Here is a 24095-nt window from a genome sequence, read left to right on the forward strand (position 1 = left end):
GCAATAAATCTTTAAATTAGATTTTTGAACAAATACACTTGATCATACGTTAAGAATCGGATACAATTTAACATAAATGTGATACATTTATCAGGTCGAAATGCGTAAGTGATGCGCCATATCGACATGCTTTTTCAGTTTATTTTTTTTGTGAAAACTTTTTTCCGCATGTATCACATGTATGGGTGATACCTGGATGCGTCGATCGAACATGCCTATTCAGATGAATCTTATAATTAAACGTCTTTTTGCATAGATCACATGCATGTGTCACGCCATTGTGCTTTGCATTTATGTGAACTTTGAGATAACCCTTCTGTACGAATGTCTTTCCACATATTCGACATGCATGGGTCATATCTTAATGCACCGCGTTTTGAGCTTTGAGATTTCCTTTTCGTGAAAATGACTTTCCGCGTTTATCGCACGTGTATTTGGTACCCTTGTGCAACGCATCTATGTGGTACTTGAGGTAGTTCTTATTTGTGAATTTCTTTTGGCATAGATCACATGTATGTTTTATACCCATATGCGACGATTCGATATGCCTTCTGAGATTACCTTTTTGAGTAAATGACTTTCCGCATGTATCACACGTGTATTTGACACCCTTGTGCAACGTATCTATGTGGTACTTGAGGCAGTCCTTATTTGCGAATGACTTTCCGCATAAATCACATGATAGTGTGACACCATCGTGCACTGATTGAATATGCCTTCTGAGTTTACCTTTTTGAGTAAAAGACTTTCCACATGTATCACATGTGTGGGTGATACATTCATGTATTGTCTCGAAGTGGACTTTGAGACTGCATTTGTGTAGGAATATCTTTCCGCAAGTATCACATGTATAGGTGACACCATTGTGCACTGAATCGATGTGAGTGCGGAGTTGACTCTTATATATGAATTTCTTTTGACATAGATCACATGCGTGGGTGATTTTATGATGAACCGAATCGATGTGGGATTTCAGATTGCTCTTCTTCGAGAATTTCTTGTTACATATTTTGCATTCTTTGTCGCTACCACTACGCGTCGTTTCGTTGTGCATTTTGAGTCTATGTTGATCATTAAACTTTGCATCGCTCGCAAATGATTCTAATTTTACTGCTCCGGCAGTTTCTACTTTAATTATATTTTCAGCTTGATGGCCATTTCTATCATCCATACCCTCCAAGTAATTTTGAGGCCAATTTTCAATTTTCATTACTCCTAATAGATCCACATTCAACTTAACGTCTTTGCTTTCAAACTCAATTTCCAAATCGTTGAGTTCACCATTTTCGTCAAATTTTTCCAGCTTATGTAGCTGAATAAGAAATATGCAAAATTTGTTTATGAATACATAATTATCATATGAATAGTATGCAATCATCATATCTTACCGGTTTTTCTTGCGGAGATCCGAAGAATTCAAAAATATCGGGTGTCTTGTCAATTATATTATAATCAATTTCAGTGAGCGACACTTCAACCGGTTCCTCCTTCACTCTGAGTTATTTGAAAAACGATTGAGTATCATGTTTTAAAATTTTCACACTACGATTGAAATAAAATAAAAATTACCTGACAGGACAGTTAAATGTATTACTAGATTCCATCTTACGGGCTTACAGCTTTCGTAACGACTAATTTTTCTGGTATAATCTTACTACACATCGAGTTAACTAACTTTGATAATATTTACAAATGTAATGAAAATTAAGTCAAACTAATGTAAACAGTAAGGCATTACAATGTATTATTGAAGAAATAATATCATCGGAACGGCCTAATGAGCAATAATCATTTTCTCGTAACTAATATTTTATAAGAAAGAAATTTTAAAATGTTTAAAAATGATTATTCGGCTTGCTAAGCTACAGATTGTCCTACTGACTTTAACATCACAAAGTTAGTTTATGATGGATTTATAGAGCTGTGCGATTTCAGTTTGTTGTACACCGCGAAACGTGCGGTATTTTTCTGAAATCAAAATACGCCATAAATTATACTGAAAATCACTTCTTTCCTAACGAATTTTAATATTTATTTATTTAATATTTACTATATTGAGTCTAAGGACCCAAGTCCACCATAGCCCACAGGCAGCTAAGTGTACAAGAGCTAGGCAATGCTACTTGTAAAAAATCACGTCCATGTATAGATTCTTCATTCCTTCACTTTATTCATTCTTAGGTAAATTATTTGTAATCTTTCGAAACATTGGGAAGCTACTATTTAAATTTATTTGAATAAATAAAATTAATATCACTGTGCGATTTATTAGTAAACAAGATCTATATTTATTTTGAAGGTGGTTAATTTTCCACTTTTCCCCCTCAACCGAATAAGTAAGTAATGAAATTTATGGAAATATCATTTTTTCAAACTTCTTTTATCGAGAAAAAATCTTTCTTGAAAAAAAGTATATAAAAACACAGAAAATCCATCCAATTTCTTTTCTGAAAAAATACGCCACACATTATTCCGGACTTTTCTCTGCGGGAACAAGTTTCGAATTCGTACAATTGAAATCAGTGACTTGATTGAACATCTCATTTTCCGCGACGCTACACAGAACAAAAACGTATATATAGCCATGCCCCGCGTACGTACGGTACGCGCGCGCGAGCGAGCGACAACGTAAGTGGAATGAAAAAAAAAAAAACGTGTACGTGCAATCGCAAAAATGTGAGACCAGCCCCCCTGCGAATCCGTGTGTGTGCGTATGCGTTCCGCCTGGCTGACGACATGGCTGGCTTTTTCGAATATAAGGAGGCTGCCGCCACGCAGCGAGCACCCAAGTAGCTTTATTTGCCTTTCCCTATGCTGCTGCCGAGCTATATATGCTGTACTGCTGCTCTCTTGCCTTTTCTTATATTCTTTTACAAATTTTCTTCTACTTTTTTCCTGCTGCGACTGCTCTTTTTTCATTTTTGCCAGTGTAATGGAAAATAACTTTTATTCTGTTTTTTTTTGTTAAAAAAAAGCACACGCGACTCGATTCGAAAATTTTTCGCAAGCAGGCCAAATGGCGAGATTCAGCGCTCTTCGCAAAAGTTCACCTCAAACCCCGTACCGAATTTCCATTAAACCCAAAATGCACTGCCTCGTGTGATTCATCGCGGATGCCTCCCACACATGCTTCACGTCTAGTTTTATTCCGTTTCCATGTATATCGAGTTTGTGCCCTCGCTAGAGCTCAAATGAATGTATAAAAGCGAACGATAATTTAACTTGGGACGTGTGCGCGTGTATATGTGTGTGCGAGCTTTGACACTCGTCACACCAATGCCACTGCCTTCGTCGTCTTTTCCTCAATTAAGGGGAAAAACTGACTGACTTTGGGGATGCTGCTTGGCTGCCGCTGGCGGTGACAGGGTTACTTTATGGGCTCTTTCGCGCGCCGATTCGCATGTGCCTGGATAATTCCTTGGACTGCGACTATATAAGCTAAAGCTCGGCAGAGACACGTCCAATCGCGCACACACACGCATACTACGGACTTCCATGGGGACACAGCTCGATGATTATGCTTATTTTATTTCTGAGAGCCCAGTGCTCGTGAGTTTTACGATATACCACGGCATATATCGTTCGCATTACAATACGTCGCAGTTGTAATATAAACTTTACGACGGTCTTTGCGAGTCGTAGAATTTATCCGCGTATATAATTATAAAACAAATTCGGAACTTTTCTTTATCTTATTCTGGAGCGACAAAAAAAAAGGGCAGAAATAAAAATAAATAAAAGTATTTGCGATGGATAGAAAAGTCATGCAGATGGAAGAAAAGCTTAGGTATATATAGGCAAGCACGTATATATGTAAGTCCGCTGCGCGCGCGCGCGGGTGCACAAAGAAAACGAGAAAGAGAGCGAGCAAAGCGAGAAAGCCTCGAAATCGTATTCCATATTATGCGAAAGCCCAGTGAATACGACGCTCGGAGTTCTCTCGGCCGGCCAAAGCCTCGCAGAGCACATCTAAAAGGGAGAAATAAAGTGGAATACTGCTACGGATCTCCTCCAGCAGCAGCGGCAGCAGCCCAGCACACCCACCCCGCCGCAGGCTCAGACGTTGCTAGCTAGCTATATATATGTATCTTGTGTACTGGACTTGCATATATACATGCTACACACTATAAAAGCCGTCGTCCCCTGGCCGGCGCTGAATATAAATATAAACGACCTTATTAGGCTGGAAGGCGAAACGACGATATACATGTATAGAGGTAGTATATATATGTACGAGGAAAAGAAAATGTCGCAGCTTTGCATTTTTTTTCTACCGCCGCGTTGAGACGAGTAATACGTAAAATCCGCACTTTCCGCGGACGAGATGGAATTGACGTCAGATCGCTCGACGTATCGGTAGTGTATATAAACTTCTGAACTCGAGTATAAGTCCGCAGAAGTATAATGTGTGTAGAGAGCTTATACCAGGCCGCGCGCTCAGATGCATAAAAAGTTGAAATCAAGATAATTCACGAAACGACCGATTACAAGCCTATCCGCGAACGCACGAGATTCTAAAAATAATTCTCAATCTCTCTCTCTCGTTACGCGAATCAATCTCGCCGCGATGTACGCACGACGAGGCCGCAATCATGCAAAATTCAACGATTCCTCGACGCGCCTCTCGCTCGTGTGCAGCCGATCGACCGCTGCGGCTCGACCATACTACGACTACTACCGCAGATAAGCCAATAAGACAAGGTGCATAATTTTTTCCGCGCTCGGTGTGTTTTCTATATATAAAAAGAGGCTGCTGCTGCTGCTACTGCAAACAAGAAAAAAAAGAGGAAGCGAGAGAGAGAGAGACAGAGACGGAGGCAAGCAAGTCCTTCGGGACTGATTTCACAAACAAATGCCGACGATTGAATCCTGGCAAGTAGCAAGATGGATCGCTCTCTTTGAATCGCAGATTACCCGCCCTGCTCGCCTTCGATTTAACCTCCTTTCCTTCTCTTTCTCTGTTTTACGTATATATATATAAAGTGCACACATGCACACGCGCGCAAGGCCTCGCGAGATCGACAATTTGCCACATGCCTCTCTCTCTCTCTCTTTCTCTCAGACTTCGAGTTCTCTCTCTCTCTTTCTCTAAAATTAAGGGGACGCATGTCTCGAAATTTTATCTTTCTTTTCGGTGATACGAGATCTCATTGTGGAGCTTTCCAGACTCTGTTTGTTCAACGTGGGTTTACGTATATCTAAATTGTTCAATATTGACCGTTGCTACCGATACTGTCTATACTTTACAAACTGTTTCGAGCAAATAAAGTCAATATCCCGATTTCTCTAATGTATTATTTCTTCAATTCATTTATTTTTAAACAGAATTGTGGGAGATAACGTAGCTTCGTAAAGAAATTATAAAAAAATCATTATTACAAATCATACATTAACTTCCATTACTAATAAATTGGAACATTTAAAATTACAATCAACAATAATTATAAATATGTCAAACAACAATTGAGAAATTCTGAATAAACGGCGCAAATAACGAAAGCTAAATGAACTGTTAAGAGATACTTTGGACTGTAAAAGTAGGCATATATAGATTCGAGGGTCGTCGCGATTCTTTTTTGGAGTACGTCCCCCAACGTATATGACATACGCGCACAAAATGTAAGAAAAATATTTTCCATTTGCTTCACGATCTTTAAATTAAGTGAACTGGCTTATGACGCCCGTGTAAAGTCACCACGACAGAATTTCTTTTACATGAAGTGAAATGAAGTGAAAACACGCATTGTGGTCGCTTTGAGGGATCTCATACGATAACTTTGTGACCAATTTCATAAGAGAATAAATTTTCAAGATTCCATAGGGTCCGAAAAATGCAAACTCAGATTGGACCCCTTAACATTTTTCAAATGCATGAATGAAAATACATCTCTATGAAAAATATTGGTTTGTAAAATGAACATTTTATTTGGACAGAGCACTAAAATTTTTTGTTTAAAATATTGATGATTATAAGTAAACAATACTTGTGATCAACAGTTTTCGATTCAAGAAGGGATTAGCACAAACTATTGCTTCCTCTATTAAACTGTTTACATGTAAAGAAATTCAATGCATAAAATCTAATTTAATAATCAGCGTGGTTTTAATAAAAAAAAATCTAAGATGAAAATGTTTAAATGATAAAAATATCACTCAAATACTGCCCTTATGTAAATGTTAAAATGCTCTGATAAAATTGTTAAAATATAGAAAAGCTGTAGAGAATTCAATTTTTAATTGAACACAAGTTATTAAAGGGTACAGTGGGAGCGTAATAATAATCAAAAATCTCGCGACAAAGATTAAGTAACATACATCTAGCTAAACTAGGTTGTGGTAGTACTTCAGCTACTTTATCCATCATGTTAACAACCATTTGTAATAAATCTTTATCAATCCTATATTGTCCAGAAATAATTCTATCCCTTAATGGTTCGATTGTACCTAAAAAACCAACTTCTGTAAGATACGTTAATTGCTCAAATTTCATTTTATGAGCCATGAATTCCTGATCTACACCTGGGTACATAAGAGAAGGCCAATCTTCCTCACAAGCAATACATTTGCACACAAAAGCTTCATTACATTGTCTTCTAAATGTTAGAGAGTAATCGTAAAACCAGACAGTGTATGAATCAAAAAGCTGTAAATAAATTTAAGAACATGTACAGATAATTCAAAAAATATTTATAACCATGAATATTAATAAATACCTGTGTTCCACTAGCAATTGGTTCCAAGGCATAATAAACATATTTCATATCATCTGTAATAAATCTTTTAATATTTGGTGCACAACTGTGATTAATCATACTGCTGATAAGTCCTATGCTAGATCCTTTAGTTTTGGTATCTTTTTTAGTTAAGAAAGTATTAGGTTCTGATGGATTGTTTGACACAGGTAAGTTCAAAAACTAATGATTAAAAACAAAAAAATGTAAAAGTAGATTAAAATTTTATATGTAAATAAATTCAATATAAAAAAAATTTTTTTCTTACGGTATGACTATTAACAGCACATATTTTCACCAATCTCAAAAGCAAAGATCCAATAAAAAGAAAATCTTCATTTTTTGAAAAATCATCATGTTGCTTTACTTTTAATATTGTAGAAAAGAAAGACGCAGACTTCACTAGGATAAACAATGATGGACAGGTGTGCATTGTTAACATATCCATTATATTCTTTGGTAATTCATGAGATAAACTCATCAGTTTATTGAATAAAGTAATTATTGGTTTAGCTTCATCATTTACTATTCCAACTGAAAACAATGAAATAAAACCCAGATGAATTGAATTACTTTAGAAAATTTAAATAATATTTTAAGTTATATTTACCTTGATTATTTTTGGAAATTTTAAATTTCGATTTAAGCTTGTCAATCGTTTCATAGTCTTTCATCAACATTATTATAATTTTAAGACTCATGTGAACATATTCGGGAATTCCTGGGTCACATATAATAAGATATGGTGTTATAGAACATTCAATGTGATGATAATCTTTCCAGGCTGTATTTTTACATTTTGAAGAACAAAAAATATAATCATGGCATTTTTCGCATGGAATTCCATTCCATGCAACTTTAAGACAGTGCGAGCAGAATGCATAATTATAAAAATGGGACCCAATTAAACATGATTGTTCTACTAATACTAAATCTCCAGTTTTAAAATCAGTTTTGGCAAACAGGCCTCTGCCCATATTTTTTGCTAATTTTATTTCAACAAAATCAAACGGATCAACTTTTTCTTTCTCTGTAACAATTTTATTGAACTCTTCTTTTTCATGCAATAATTTATCATTGGTTGGTTCATATCGCTTCTTTGATGCAACTTCAGATTTTGTTTTCTCAATAATAATTGATGTGAGGGTTGTATCTTCTATAGATAATTTTGATTTTCTAAAAATTTGATCCATCTGTTCCATTACATCATCTTTTGTCGAGGAGCCAAGCGCAGCAAGGCATTTGACTTTTTGGCAGTACAGTTTCAATTTCATCTTGTCTGAATTTGTCAATTGTAAGGCTCTATCTACGCTACTGATAGCCTCATTATATTTATTGAGATGCATTAAGAAAAATGCTTTATTACTATAAGCATACATCAGTTCTTCAGATTCACTGGGAGCATAAGCTATACTCTTGTTATAAAAATGTGTAATCATTAGATGATCTTCAGTTGTATGCTTTTTCTTGATATAAATGGCATTCCCTTCTTTTCGGGCTCTAATAGATTCTTCTACACTTTTCACTTGATAATTTAATTTTACAGATAAGTTTAGCAAGTGAAACAAAGAATCTTTTATCTTAGGTCGAGACAAAAAGTCAATTATAGCTGTACGTTCAGCTTCCATGATGCAGTTAATCTAAATTAATAAATAAGTGATAAATTCATGAATAACTTGAGGATTATTCAAAATCAATTTTATCTCATCAAGGATGATGAAAACTAGTCTAATTTGAGGGTAAGATATATTAAACCAACTGCCAAGTAGTACACTAGGATGTCCAACACTCACTAATCACTACTTGTCGGGCAACGATCGTATTGTAACAGCTATGCCACCAGAAAGACTTCGTTATATACGCGCATTGACCTGCTCACAGTGATCTCAAACTCGCAGGTTTTCCCGGTAAGAACAGATTCCTTTGTTTGTTCGCGCGCCGCAACTGCAAACAGCAAGTGCCACCGCGGCCCGCGCGCTTTATGCCTTGCGAATGTATTTTTGCGATGCTTTCGTTGGCAATACTTTCGAATGACATAGGTTAACTCACGGACGGTTGCGCGTAAATCGCGTTTTTTCGAGATCTTTTAACGAATAATAACACCATCAATGTTTTAATTCACATGTTTACATGTTTATTATTACGCAATTTTTGTACTGGACACAAAGATCCTCAATCTCGATTTTATAAATTTTATGTTTCAATCAAAATCCCAAGTGTAACATAAATTAGCATTCATACCTATAAAAACAGGAATAATCACATTTCTTCGAGAAAAGTCTTTGACAATGTATTGGCATCAATTTTTTTTCTTTTTATAAAGAAAAGATTAACAGCTTCTCTCATAGGTAGACGAGTGTAACGCGAAGATAAGACGTATCTTCCGAGGCACGCATCACTTTTTGCTTCCTCGTTTCTTTTTTTTTACTATTGGCTGTACGTCCAGCCCCCCGACATCGGAGATTATATTACCGCGTCCACGCAATGCCGGGCGCACTTTTACTATTGGCAATTCCAGTCGAGAGAAGCTGCGATCGTGGATTAAATTCACCCCACTTTGAATTTCTTCCACTTGGATTAAGTATTATTTCGTCCTAAAATATGCACCGGTACCTGTCACGGCTATTCGCTGGACGATGCTTTGATCAGAATTTACGCTTGAAGAGTGTGTAGAGACCTACCCCCCGTATACTATAATGCTCCACGATAAAACCAAGAGGCCAATGAATCAATCCAATGAATTCAAAATCCAACCGCTTGAAAAAAAAAAATAGTTCACGCGAACGTTAAATCTAAATCTTCAACCACTATCCAGATATCTCGCAATCATATTATTACTTTTGTAAAAACAAAGGAAATACACTCGGCCGCTTGAATTTCGCATTCGGAACAATGACAACCACTATACGGGATACTTTATGACCCGTAACGCGCACGCATACAATTTCCTTCATTTTTCGCGTACAATACACATAGCAGCAGCAGCGCACACATTTATTGAGAGAGTCGCTCTCTCTCTCTCTCTCTCTCTATACACCCCCGCATATCGTGTTTACGCGCGCGTGTGCTGCGAAATTCTTTTTCTCCCTACATATAACAGCAAGTTCGATATCGCCTCTGACCGCGCGTCTAATATATTAGGGTTATAGTGCACTGAAAAGTCTATATCCCATGTGCTGTAAGCGTGCGTGTGCGCCTTGGACTATGACCAGTGCCGCGCGGCGCGTTATACGCTGCGTATATGTACGACGAATACTGCATAAATCATCGAGGGTGTGATCTTAAAATTTATACGGTTCTACTAAGAGAAACCATTGGCTCTCTCTCTCGTTCTCGCTCTCCTTTTCTCTCTCTGCATAAGATGTCCTGCTGGGTTGTACTTCAAGTATGAAATTAAATTACATTATTTTCAGACTCGTATCGGCATGTAACTTGCGCTTTTTTTCTATATAATGTATTACTTCTTCTTCCTGTGATGCGTCAATATTATTGTCATGACGGTTTGTTGTTTGATCATTGATTGTTTGATAAAAAAGAATTTCACGTTATTACCTTTGGCCAATTATATTTAAACGTCACTTATAAGATCAAGTTTATACATCATTCAAAGATCAAAAAAAAAAGAAATAGCCTATCGCTGCTAAGTTTCCTCTCCCCCTATACGTTTAGCTTAGCTGGCGCGCGAAGCTTATTTCGTATGAAAAAACTCTGATGCGAAATTCAAGCGGCTATATAAGTTTATCGACATGCAAGCACCACTAGGCTCTTTTCGGACGCTACGTGTATGTGTGCGAGAGGGGAATTGCGCAGTATAAGCCGTATTTGAACTGTCAATTCAAACCGCTCGCTTCTTTTCTCGAATATGAACTGAATAATGGAAGTGTCTGCCGTGTACTACACGAGAGAGAGAGAGAGAGAGAGAGAGAGAAAAAGAGGATGAGATAGAAGTTGCTTTTTGGATATTCACGCGCTCGCGCAGATCGCCGAGGCCCTCTTGAATTTTCCTGTAACAGCAAAGCCGATCTTATACCGAGATAAAAAAGAGGCTTTTTCATCCAAGCGCGGACCTGCTATCTACAATAGCGGCTGCTGCTGCGATGTGTATACGTTATATTTTATATGTAAGCGCGAGAGAGAAAGAGAGGGGTTCCGCGCGATCTATAAGTTTGAAGGATATTTTTTATTCATGTGACCGGTTCGAGGGCGTGGAAGAAAATACATTTCTGCCAATCTTATATACGTATAAGCCCGTCCGTACGTACATATATATGCGGATAGATCGCTCGGGATGCGGTGAATTCATCCGACTGCGAGCATCTCCATTATAGAGATGAGGAAAGAGACGCGCGCGACAACCACGACGATCCTCGGCTCGAGCTTTCAACATTAAAAAAAGAAGATAAAATCCATACTCCCGATTCGCGAAAATATCAAAGTTGAATGCACGCTCGGGTATGTATAGATAAGCGACACAAAGTGTAATTAAATTTCATAACGAAGTTGCGCGCGTGTTGCTTTTGATATGTTTGATCAATCGGTACAAGGAATCACTAAGGACCAAAGGGTGGCGAGCTTTCTTATACTTCGCATGATTATTATTATTATTATTATTATTGTTATTATCAGTTTTACCCAAGTAAAACTTTACCCCTCGCTCGCTCGCCAACGACGACGACGCCATGCACGAGAAAATGTGTGTACGAGAGGCGATAATAATTATTACATATAGAAAAGAATAAACTCTGGCGACTACTGCGTATACTGCTGTGCTGTCGCTTGCGCGCGCCCGCGTGAAGAAAACGGAAAACGCCTGCGAAAGCTGCGCTACTATAGGGAAAGAATCAGCAGCAGCAGCAGCAGCCAAAGGGACAAACAAGCACGTTTTGCAGGCCTTGCAGATCGATATTTTGGCTCTCTTTCTTTCTCCTAGACACGAGAGTATTCGCAGACTCTCGCATGATTTATACTATGTATGCTGAATGTGAAGGAGCCTTGAGTCAAGTTTCATACCAGCAGCAGCGGCAGCTCCACGTGCGAGAGTTAGAGGTGCTGCGCGACACACAAGATTTATACGGGACTTTCAAAAGTTAGATTATTATACTTGCCGAGCTTGTATTGGATTTTCGTCCTCTCTGTGTGTATGTGTGTCTATATGTCTGCACGACGGCAACTTGACTTTTTTTCGAAACTTTATGTCATTATAAAAGTTATTTTATTCTTTCAAGACTCTCACGAGGAAATTTGAACGGATCTTTTATGAATTTTTATTGCAGCTGATTCGAATTATTTTAAGAAGTAAAAAAATGACGCTGAAAATTTTTAAATCGATTCTATGCATCATAATAATTAGACAATTTTTTGGGGTACAGTATTATGTAAAAATTTTCCTATTATTCGGATCTCTACTCAAGTTGCTATGAAGCACAAGATTTTTTTGCTCGATATATCATTGCATCAAATTAAAACAATTATAATTAAATTACAATTATAATTATTCAAAAAGCAATTTTGAATAATTACAATTAATTATTACAATTATAATTTATTAGCAGAGATTCGTTCGACATACGAAATAAGCTTGTAAGGCGCTGTAATCATAGAATGAAAATTTATAAACTAGTTGTATACAGTTGCCAATGTTTTTCGGGTATCAATAACGACAGTGAGTAATCTGCCCAGCCAAAGAGTGTGTTTACCTATTTGGTATTCAAAATATGAAATAAAGAAAGTCGTGCGTAAACAGTAGCTCGTCTTCTCGTGCTCGAGAAGAAAATTAAAAAAAAGTGTAAAATTGCGTGAAAGCTACGCTTACGGACAAGATGGTCAAAGTCGAGAGTGACTCGAAAGAGTTGATGATAAAGACTTACGACAGCTTGAAAAAAGCATGGCTGTCCGATCATCCGACCAAGGGCATCGACCAGGACTTCATCGTCAGGCACATAATCTGGATCCTGAAACGAGCCATAGATCACGACGACTACGACGTGTGTCGCTCCATCATCGTGCAGCAGGTGTCGAGGGTGCGCGCCAGGGACCAGTGGGGCAACACTCCGGTGCACTACGCGGCCCGCGAGAGGAACCCCATGGCCCTGCAGTACCTCTTCCGCATCTACGACGGCGCGCAGAACTTCGAGGGCCAGCGCGAGCTCACCCACTTTCACGCGGCCTGCGCCTCGGGCCAGCATCTCGTGGTGCAGACCTTCGTCCGGCTGGGCGTCGACGTGAACAGGCCGTGCATCGACTTGGAACGATTTCCCATACTGCTGGCGGTCAGATACTACCTGGACTATCTGCCGGACATGGAGAAGGCGGCGGAGCCCCTGGAGATACTGCTGCTGGGCGGCACCAAGAGGCTGCGCAAAAACGCCCTGAAGGTCGTGCAGATACTGATGCAGAACGGCGCGGACCCGAGCGTCAAGGACCACGAGGGCCGCACGCTGCTCTGGAAGTGCATCGTACAGGACTCGCCGGAGCTGCTGAGGGTCTGCCTGCTGCACGGCCTGGATCCGAATCTGCCGGTGGACGAGACCGGGGACTACGGGCTGCATCTGGCGGTGGCGCTCGAGCGCTTCGAGCTGGCCGAGCTGCTCATCAAGCACGGCGCCGACATGTCCGTGTTGTACGGCCGTTTGCCCTTGTACGCGATCTACAAAAACGTCGAGAGAGACAGCGAGGAGTCGAGGCTCGTCGTCGAGTTGATCCTTCGGAGAGGCCACGATCCGAACGTTCACCATCACCAGGGACTGAATCTCGTGCACTGGGCGATCATCAAGCGCAAGCCGCGGATGCTCGAGCTGCTGCTGTCGCTGGGCGCCGACCCGAACTATTCGGCCGCCAACAACATGACTCCTCTGCAGGTGTGCGTTGCGACCGGCCACTACGAACTCATGGAGACTCTGTTGAGCTACAAGGCCGACCCGAACGTGACCAACGTCGACGGGATACCCATACCGATCAGCTTCGCCGTGACCGGTCATATCCAGGTTACCGGCCTGCTGGTCGAGTACAAGGCCGACCTGAACAGACGGGACTTTTTCGACCAGACGGCGCTTCACAGCGTCTTTCGATGCGGCATCAATCTGCCCTACATAATCGGTATGCTGCTCGAGGGTGGCGCCGATCCGAATCTCACCGACGTGTGGGGTAAGACGCCGCTGCATTACGCCGCGGCGCTCGAGCGCCTGGACGCGGTCGAGCTTCTGCTGAGCTACGGCGCCAATCCCGACGTGCTCGACCGCGACAAAAGGACGCCGCTGTATTACGCTTCCGCCGCGAGGAATGGACACGTGGCCGATGCGCTTATTTATCGAGGACGCGCAAATATGTTACTGGGCGAGAGTTTTAAGCGTTGCAGGAGCCCCTCGGACGACGAAGCGAGTGAAGATGAAACGAATGAAAATGAAGTGAATGAAAATAAAGCAAATAAAAATGCAGCTAATGAAAATGCAGCGAATGAAAATGTAGTGAATGGAAATTGAGTGAATGAAAATGAAGAAAATGAAATTCAATGAATTTTCTATGACGAAATTTATCTTTGAAAGAAAGTCGCACTTGAAATTCGTACTTTTTAATCATCGCGGACGATGAGAAATTGTTTGAAAATTATAATAGAAAGTTGTTACGGCAAAAAAATAATCGTATCAAATGCTCGTACATACACTGAGAAAAAAAATCATTGATTCAATGAAAATTTAATTAAATGCAATCTATGAAATAATTCTATTGAAATAATCTTTTTTTATTTCATCCAACAAAATATTTAGTTGTTTTTACCAAAATTTGATGAAACTAAAGAAAAAAAAGATTATTTCAATGAAATTATTTCATATATTGTATGTAATTAAATTTTCATTGAATCAATGAATTTTTTTTTCTCAGTGTATAGCTAACGAACCTTCGATGAAAAGTGCCGCAAAATTAGTTTTTGTGCCACCCCAACCTAAAGTAACATTTTACTCCCGCTGAGCGAAATGAAAATGTTACTTTAGGCTGAGGGACTCACAAAAAATTGTATTTGCATCTATTTAGCGAAAAAAGAAAGTCTCAGAGCACGTGCTTATCAACCTCGGCTTCGCCTCGGATGATAAATTCCAGTTTTTCACTCCCTAGGTGCAAAATATACTATTTATCACTATTGACCACATGATCAATTATCATCAAATTGAAAGAAATTGTATAGCAGTATGAACTGTTAAATTGTACATATGATACCCTTGACCACCGTTAAACAAACATGTAAATAAAAGTATGTCGAGATTACTTTACTATTTTTATACAAAATTTGTATTATTAGTGCTGAATTCATGTTACTTTTGAATCGAATTCATTTTATTTATTTATATTAAATAAAGCATAGAACATAGAAAAAGCTATCTTTTTTTATTCGAGATGCAGGAAACATTCGCCCGAGGGTGTTTTAAAAACAATGAAACAGCCGTAACTGTCTCGTATTTTACAGCTAAAAAAGGCGTGCGACGAGGCCTCGACACGCACACACGACACGACGCGGAGCTTACACGAGAGCTCCGGGCGCAGCAGAAGCTCGATCTTTATTACCGGCCCTCGCAATATACACACGTAGAAGCCGGCTGGCTGCTGGCGTGTCGTCGCGCAGCCTTGATGTCTTATGCTTCGAGTCAGCACGCGCAATTGGTATTCCGAAGCGTCGCGTCAAGTCACGACGGCTTTCAGCACCCTCCGAGCAGCACTAGCAGCAGTAGCAGCAGCAGCATCCCTCTATATTATATATAAAACATCGCATGCATAAGAGCTTGAGCGAAAGAGAATACGTGATTCGGAGCTTCGACCGACGAGCCCAGTATTGTATTATTTTAAAGATGCGCGTCGTGCTCCCTCCCTTCCACTTTCCATCACGCTTCGATGATTCCTCCGTGCGACGTTAACTTTTTTTCTCGCTCGTACGTATTATTTAGTGTACGAAGGATTTTTTCGCGAATTCGATATCTTAGGATATATCAGCGATAGAAATGGCCGTGGAGAAGACGAGCATTGTGTTGTTGACATAGCTGCCCGATGAATTGACACACGAGCACACACATACCGACACATTATACTCGCGCGCGTATTTGATGTTGCCATTGACGTAGTGTATACGAAAATAAGAAACTTTTGACAGCTCAATATAACTATATCTATGAGTGGCCGTATATTTTTTGCTTATATTATTTTTTACAATGTCTATTCTATTAACTTTTTTCTTAAATAAATAGAAATATGCAATGAAGGTACTATCACCGCTTCAACCAGTAACTACTTGTAAAAAAATACTCCTAAATGCACATAACTATTATTAATCTTTAGATTTTAACCCCATTCTACGTCGATTTCTTATGAAACTTACGAGAGAGGCTCGCGTCGCAAATGTGAACTCTGTTTCCGCTTCCGACTTCGTGATTTTCGCTCCGTCAATCTCATTCTTTCTTTTCTTACGCGAATTTCGTACTTTTCTGCTCTCTCTTGCACGAAACTTTTCCATTGTTGATGGATCCCATTGCGAATAAAAAAAAAAGAGAATACGTTTTCTTCGTAAGCGAGTGTTGCTATCAATCTGATTCGTACTGTTGAATTTAATAATTGCATTTCATTATTTTTCATTTATTCAACAACATTTGTCCTAAAGTAATAGTTATGATTCAATAAAACTATAATGTAAATAATTAATATCAAAATTCAAAAAATTCATTTAGGTTTAATTTTTAATCCGTTTTCAATAATAATGGAAATTTGAAAATTTATAAAAAGTTACTGATCAGAGATTTTTACTTCAAAATACAGAAAAATTTTTGAAGAATTATAAAGCATATTCAGAATGGCTAGCAGTATGCCCTCGAAAACAGCAGAAACATTAATCACAGCAACTATTCCTAACGGATTTGTAACACGCAGTCATAACTTTTTTTTAATAACGCGCAGAGCGATAAAAGAATGAAAGTCGAGTTTGAAAGATTTCTTTCCGTCGAGCAAAAAAAAGGGGGAAAAAGACCGAAAAAATCGAAATCTGCTGGCTATGAAATTACACGAGACAATCCCAAGAGAGATGGAAATGCAAACGCGTATATGCGAGAGGGAGAGAGAGAGAGAAAGAGAGAGGAGAAACCGATGACTCTCCGTACGCGTAGGAATATAAATCGTTCCTTTGAGGATTTTTACCCTAGAACGCGCCAAGTTTGCAATTTTCTCGAGCTTTTTGAGGCCTCGAAAAAGTATTACGTGCAAATCGAAGTTAGTTAATCGAGTTCTCTTATCTAAAACCATTTTGATTATATTTTTAATTTAATAATTCCAATTACTGATTACTCTGTAAGAATAATTAATGGCTACTTGTTAGAAAGACTATAATTGATTATAGCTTTTGTTTAATATTTCTAATATGCAGTTTCTCAAAAAAATTGCATAGTATGTTCAAGTCATTGAAGATCGGTTGATCAATTGTTCATTATAGCAACTCATCGCAACAAATTACTAAATAATACGTTTCAAAAAATTTTTTCTAATATAATTATTTTAAAATAATTCGCCTTTGGAACTTTTGAAAATGTGGACATGTGTTACTGTGCAAAGTATTATCAAGTACTATTTTCAAACATTACGCAAAAATTCTATGTAATTAAATATGCAAAGAGTAATAATTTATTTCATCTTGAATTCAGAAAGTTTATGAAAAATTTTTTAAAATTGCGATTAAAAATAATTTCAAATGCAGGGTAAAAACTTTCCCTATGAGGTTTCCCTCTATAAAACTGTAATAGTAGCGACATCCCTAGGTTAACAAGAGAAACAGAACAGTACAGTTTACTGCTTGGGTAACTTAAGTGTAGGTTTAGTATTTGATTAATAAATTGAATCAAATTTTTACTTATTTTACACTTTTTTGTCATCTTGTAAAAATGTATAAGAATATAATATAATAATTGTTTGAATTTTTTCAAATTTCATTTCTTTTACCTTCCAATGATATTCTATTTTAAGAGATCATTCAAAATGTTTATTAACGCGTTACAGCAAGTTATTTGACATATATAAGAGACAGATTTACTCAAAATATAGTGTTATTCACAATTTTAATTCATGCAAACAAAGCCTACTTTGCAATATTCGCTTAAAATTATCAACACATTTTGCTAAGCTCCCCAGTCGATAAAGTTTGATAGATAAAAATAAACTTCATGAAAAGGAAATAAGAATTGCTTTGTTTGATATAATTACTAAATATAAATAAGTTAATGATTATGTTGGAAAATAAAATTTGTTATTTTTTTTTACAGTTCGCTTGTTCCAATGTAGTTCTTGTGTATGAAACAAATACTCAGCAATTTCAAAAATCAATTAATAACAGTTGGTTTCAAAATACCGACCAACGTAGTTTTTGAATTTCGTTATATCATACAATATTAAGGAAAATAAATATTTGGAGTAATTAAAATTCCTTGGTTGCATTTTAATTAAGCTTATAGTTCTATTTTAAAATTGATTGTTGAATGGGTATATTTATGTAATAATTATAAATTTATGATATTTATAAGGACCATTAGAACTGAAAGTATTCTACCCAAAAGTATAACCGGGTTTCCACATTTTATAGCCTTATAATGAAATATAAGTCAATTTTCATTGAATTTGTTACTAAGATTGTAATTGTAATAAAATTGTCGTTGATCCTTACACGTGGAGATAAATCTAACAACGGTGCGTTTCGATGCCTCTTAGCAGCAAAATACTAGTTGACAGAGCAGAGCAGCATCGTGCCAATTTAATTTTTATTCAGTCCAATGCTACTTTGGCTAGCCTTTCAGCTAGATTCTACTTCAGCATTTCGTTCTGCGGAATACTACTTCGACGTGCTGCGTATAAGGAAAAAATGAGAAGAATCGAAGTTATGCTAAAGATTGCTTGTAATTGTGAAGACAATTTTAAACGGCGCCTGTATAATCTCTAAAGAGTAAAACTGGTACCACTAATGAGCTGTTCGAGATAAAAATGTTGGAATAAAACTCGTTCCGATGAAGCTCTAGGATTCAAAGGAGTAATCTGTAAACATTACACCTTTCCTAAAAGTTATTAACGCCGATTTTTTTTTTTCAAAAATAAACCTAAGTAAGGAAAATAGCAATTTATTCAAATTACTTTTTTCGAAAAAGGGTAATCTGCGATCTTAATTTAAATCTTAGCGCTTCGTCGGAAAAAGTTTCATGACAATATTACTCTATAGAGTAGATTCGAATTAATTATTTTAAGTTTGAAGGGTGTAAAGTTTTAAATTCTCTTCGCTAAGGGTAACCTACAGAAAGGTTTCGATTTTTATTATGCAAAGCACCGAAGTAGCATTGTACTGAAAGAAGCTCCGAGATAGCATTTTGTTGAACCAGCATATAACTTTGTATAGCGTTTATTACTTTTTTACTCAAGCAACAACATAAAACGTGCAAGCTCTTGAGTCGCATGTAAAACTACATTTTTTTTGTTTTTCAGTTTCCTGCATTTTACACATGCTAGACAAAGGTAGGCCGAAAAAGTGATTATATAGCCTTAAAGAGCACAAAATTTCCTTTAATTTGGTGTATTAAAAAACCCTCTTAGTCCTCTATAGAAACGAAGATACAGCTATTTGAAGTTTTACTGAACATTAAAGTATCATGTCAACTGGTCTATGAAAATGACAGATTTTATGCTTTAATTCTCAGTGAAACTTCAAACAGCTGTATCTTCGGTTTTAGAGGACTTAGAGACTTTTTACATACGCCAAATTAAAGGTAATTTTGTGTTCTTTAAGTTTATGTACTTATGTTTGAGGTTTGAGTTTGCCTAACATGTGTAACATGTAAAGATCTAAGGCTATACTCTGCTTTAGGGGCCTTTTTGCCCGTTTTTCGACACATATTAGTGTCTCCAGGGCAAACAAAGGCTCAAACCATTATAAAAACTTACAAGGGAGTAGTTGACATGTTGAGGAAGCTTCTTAAATAGTTATAGAAAGGAAAGTCCGGATCATACTTGATTAGATTTTGTGTTTTTTGTTTTTTCTTGGTTATTAATTCTATTGTAAAAGCCTCCAGAGTGCTCAGATCGCTTCGGGACCCATTTTTTCTGAAAATTAGGAAAATTTCCAACAAAAACCTTCCGGGCACTTTTACTTTTGAGTCATTCTACGCTGAGCTAGAGCTTAATGAAATATTTGCGATCTTTGATAAATTACGAAAAAATGCGAAAAAGGCCAACTCTGGAATTCTGAATAAGGGTGATAGAAGGCCCCAATCGCTCTATAAATTTTTTTGTACATTCCTGACATCCCAAATAATGTTTTCATCGTATTAGATATAGAAAAAAAATTTTGACCGGTTGAGTTGTCAGAGAATCTGCCCTATATAAAAAAATCAACCATATTCATTTGAGCACAAAATTATATCATTAAAAAAATCATTATAAACCTTTAAAAATACCTATAAAACCTATAAACAATTCATTATTAACCCTTAAAGAACCCCCCAATTATAAATCCTTAAAGAAATACCTCTCAATAGTAAATAATCGTATGGTACCATCAGAGATACAATTTTTTTCTTGTACATGAAACTAAAAATTTTTGATATTGGACACAGAAACCTCCAAATATCGAACGCTTCAAAGGATGTTCTTTTCGTACACTTAGGTTTCGTAACTTTTTCGCAGCTGTTAGTTTAATAGTATTAGTTAAAATTGTAAGATAGCTAGATGTGAAATTCTTTATTATGAATTTCTGAATTGAACTTGATTAGATTTGAACTTTTATAAAGTTCTATTTGAAATATTTTTTTGGTAAAAGTTCAAACAAGTTTTAGTAAAAAATCTCTTCAGCGATTTTTTCAAGTGCATTGAGCTAGAAATGTCTTGAATATTAAAAATAATCATGAATTTCAGATAAATCGAGTCTGAGTCTCTTAAAAAAGGTCATAGACGGTCCCTAAAATTCTAATGAAATTTGGGAACATATATGACATCGAAACGGCAATTTTTCATGTCAACGGGATAAAAAATTGTATAGTCATTCGACGCCAGTAACAATCCGCCTTGCAAACTTCACAAAATCCAATTGAATAATAAAGAAATGAACAAATATTCATAATGCAATATGTTATTGAAGGCTCATTTATGATTAATTATGAAGTATTTGTTTGGTCGAAACTTCTTCGTCTTGCAAAGACATTCCGTGGTTAATTTATTATAAAAAAAAATTACAACAGATTTGTTTATAGTGAGAAAAGACCCCAAGGCAGAAAGCTCACTCTTTATTTTAATAATGAATTCGCACGATTTAATCTAGAATCGGCCGGGGCCCCAAATATCAATTATCAGTCGAGATGATTGCGTAATGATCAAAAAGAAATGAAAACGATAAATTTTTCAGTCTTGTTAATATCCGTTATTGGTAAATTTTACTTTTTTTCTTTATGTTCGTTATGAAAATTGTATTTTTTCCCATTGAAGTAATATACAATTATAAAACCTGCTAATAAAACTACTTTTAGAGGAGAAATAAAAAATGAGCTACCTAAAAAATAATGATATTCCTGTAACCATGCATGGTTGCATGATCATGCATCATTGCATATTTCAATAATGGATAAGTCACACGAGTGAAAAACATTGAAAATTTTGACATAATAACCATGACGATGAGAAAAATATTTGGCTACGAATATTAACAAAAAATATACAAATCCTAAGAACTCAAATTCATGAAAGCAATGTGGAAAAGATCATTCGATCGTGTGGTTACCAATTTTAATTTCATTAATTTTCAGAATGAGACACAAAGTAGGACCAAACTATATACAACTTAGAAAACTGCAAGGATTCGATTAATTACTTACTTAAAAAAACGACTACACGTTTCTGAGAGTAACAAAGTTTTTAGGCTTTACATTATAATATTTTTAAACGAATATAATATTTCAATCTTCCTCCAAAAGTTTTGTGAAAACGCAGTTGCTACTTCTTTAACAATGATTTATGATTTTTAATGGTTGTATAGAATTGATTTCAATGTCTATAACGAAAGTAGCGACGGAAGCACCGAAGTAAGCTTGTGGCTTTCTTATACTGGTTGTACGTCACATTTTGTGTTCAATTAAAATTCATTCAACATTTTATTTGATGATTTTGAACAGAATATTTTTCATTTACGTAGATATATATTTTTACATATTTTCATGACCAATTTAAAAGTAATTTAAAAGTAGCTCATTCATAGTTTTTTTTTCAAGATTAGAGTACTTTTAAATAATTATAAATTGGTTAACTCCAGATGATTGTAAAATTTTACTCTATGATTATCGCCAAAAATGAAACCTTTTTTTCTAGATAATCATTTGCAAGCGGCTTCCTATTAAATTCTATTAACTCGTAAAAAAATGAGTTACAAATCATTTCATTATGTCACCTTATATCTTTCAAACAAATCTTACAACAAAAGATTTCAATAATTTCATTTTGAAGGTAAACTGAGAACTATACAAATTTTTTGTAAAATCTTCAGCATGAGTTTAAATTTTACATTTAAACTTCTTAGTTATTATTATGATTAGTAATTTAAGTAATTATTGATTGACATTATAACATGAATCATTAACTTAATTTTAATATTATATTATGTTACTTACATGCTATAGGAGCAATTTTAATTCACTTTTTGCATTTACGGATCTTCTTATAATTGAATTTAATCACTGAAATTTAGAACAATTAACTTTGTGATGGTTTTAGCTAAATTTTTGTGTTGAAATAAACGTAAAATAATGAATTTGATTAAACTGATGCTATTCACTCGATTTGTAAAATAATCAGATAAAATAAAAAATATATAACTTCAAACAAATCACTACACACAAACTGATACACATTCACAACTGACGAAGGTCTCTTACGAACAGATAATATGCAAAATGGCAGGTAGTGATTTTAGCTCCACCCATTGAATATTCATTTTAGCTGTATATTAAAAAAACAATTTCAAGTACTACTGTTCATTTGTATCATGTTTACTTAAAGTAACCTTCTTGGTCCATATTATCTCATAATTTATCTCAAAACTGAAATGAATATCTGATATAGACAAAAATGATTTTATTTTTTTTACAAAATGAATAATTATAAACATAAATATAATATTTTTGAATTAAAAAAATCAATATTTATACTTTTTCTGTAAATCTAAAATTAAAATCCAACAATCCAGCAATATTTGAAATAGCAATATTTAAAAAAAATCTAGCTGGAGTTGAACAAAAATATTTAAATTTTGAAGTGAAAATAACTTTTATCTTAATGAATTTTTTATATAAAAAATACAAAAACAAACTTTAACCCTTCTAATTTTTTGTGTAAAATTTCGTTTTTAAATTTCTTGCACTAATAGAAAAATTTTTTCTTATTAATTTAAAAAAAAAAGAATTGTTGACTACAATGTGCAGCTTGTGAAGGCTTAAACATGACTGAATCCTTCTATCCTTTAACTGAGACCTATAGATATAGCTTTAAAGCCTCAGCTTACGATACTCACGGAGAGCTCCTATTGGTTGGTACCATTCCATATAACTACTCTCAGGGTAGCCAGAAAGAGATGCAAGCCTCCCTACTTTGTATTCGTTGGTCCATGTTTTCCTTCCCTCGTTTTATATTTAAATACTTCGAAAAAGGGGTACACCCTGGTTGTACTTATCTGACTTGGAAGAGAAAAAATTGTCACCCTACCCTTTATTTTTTATTTTTCGTTTGCCATTGTGACATGATCGAATCAGGTAAAATTTTTACCGGTTGGTAACAACTGAATTTTTAACAAACAATATAAAATGCGATTTTTAGAATTTGAACAGAATTATTACTATTTTGTATTATTGACCTAGCAATAGTGAATGATCGGACAATAGTTCTACCGTTTCGAAACCCTTTATAGTTGCTTTTTTACGAAAAAGGGGTGAGGCTACCCTTTTTTTATCTGAAAGGGGTGGAGGTTCCCCTTCTCAAAATACATACATACTGTCCTTGCTTTCGGCGTATTTTTTCATTCTCATATACAAAAGTCTGAAACACTTGGCAAAGATTGTCAATAAATTTTCTAAGAAATAACATTAATCATGTATCGTAATATCGTAAAATGCATCTGTTCAATATTTGAGAAATAATAATTTTTGCCTCAAGTATTCAATATTTATTTAAATACAGTATTGAATCAATTGTATCTATAGAGCTGTTCTATTTTATTTTGTACATAATGTATTAAAAAATAATAATAAAAATAAATAAAAATTTTTTAAAAAGCCACTTTCATTATTCACATTAATTAATGTGAATACCTTAATTCATTGTTGA

General features: G+C 35.9%; 2 protein-coding genes across 4 annotated transcripts; one reads left to right on the forward strand and one right to left on the reverse strand.

Annotated features, from left to right (window-relative positions):
* Nucleotides 1-342: 342 nt before the first annotated feature.
* LOC106652332 (gastrula zinc finger protein XlCGF52.1-like) lies at nt 343-2574 on the reverse strand. 3 transcript variants are annotated; one of them, XM_014371233.2, is made up of 4 exons: nt 2051-2574; nt 1570-1968; nt 1389-1494; nt 343-1312 (listed from the first exon to the last, which is right to left on the reverse strand). In XM_014371233.2, the coding sequence occupies exons 2-4, from the start codon at nt 1602-1604 to the stop codon at nt 362-364; spliced, it is 1092 nt and encodes a 363-aa protein (XP_014226719.1). In that variant the 5' UTR covers nt 1605-1968; nt 2051-2574; the 3' UTR covers nt 343-361. The 3 variants fall into 3 exon arrangements, with proteins under 3 accessions (XP_014226719.1, XP_023316146.1, XP_014226718.1); XM_023460378.1 differs by having other exon boundaries at nt 343-587; nt 672-1312; nt 1570-2574; XM_014371232.2 differs by having other exon boundaries at nt 1570-2574.
* Nucleotides 2575-12550: 9976 nt separating this feature from the next.
* Nucleotides 12551-14209, forward strand: LOC106652146 (serine/threonine-protein phosphatase 6 regulatory ankyrin repeat subunit B-like). The gene has a single exon (XM_014370941.2). It carries the CDS (start codon nt 12551-12553, stop codon nt 14207-14209), a length of 1659 nt encoding a protein of 552 aa, XP_014226427.1.
* Nucleotides 14210-24095: the final 9886 nt, after the last annotated feature.

This window comes from Trichogramma pretiosum, unplaced genomic scaffold (assembly GCF_000599845.2).
Source record: "Trichogramma pretiosum strain Unisexual culture from Peru unplaced genomic scaffold, Tpre_2.0 scaffold29, whole genome shotgun sequence".
Taxonomy (NCBI): domain Eukaryota; kingdom Metazoa; phylum Arthropoda; class Insecta; order Hymenoptera; family Trichogrammatidae; genus Trichogramma; species Trichogramma pretiosum.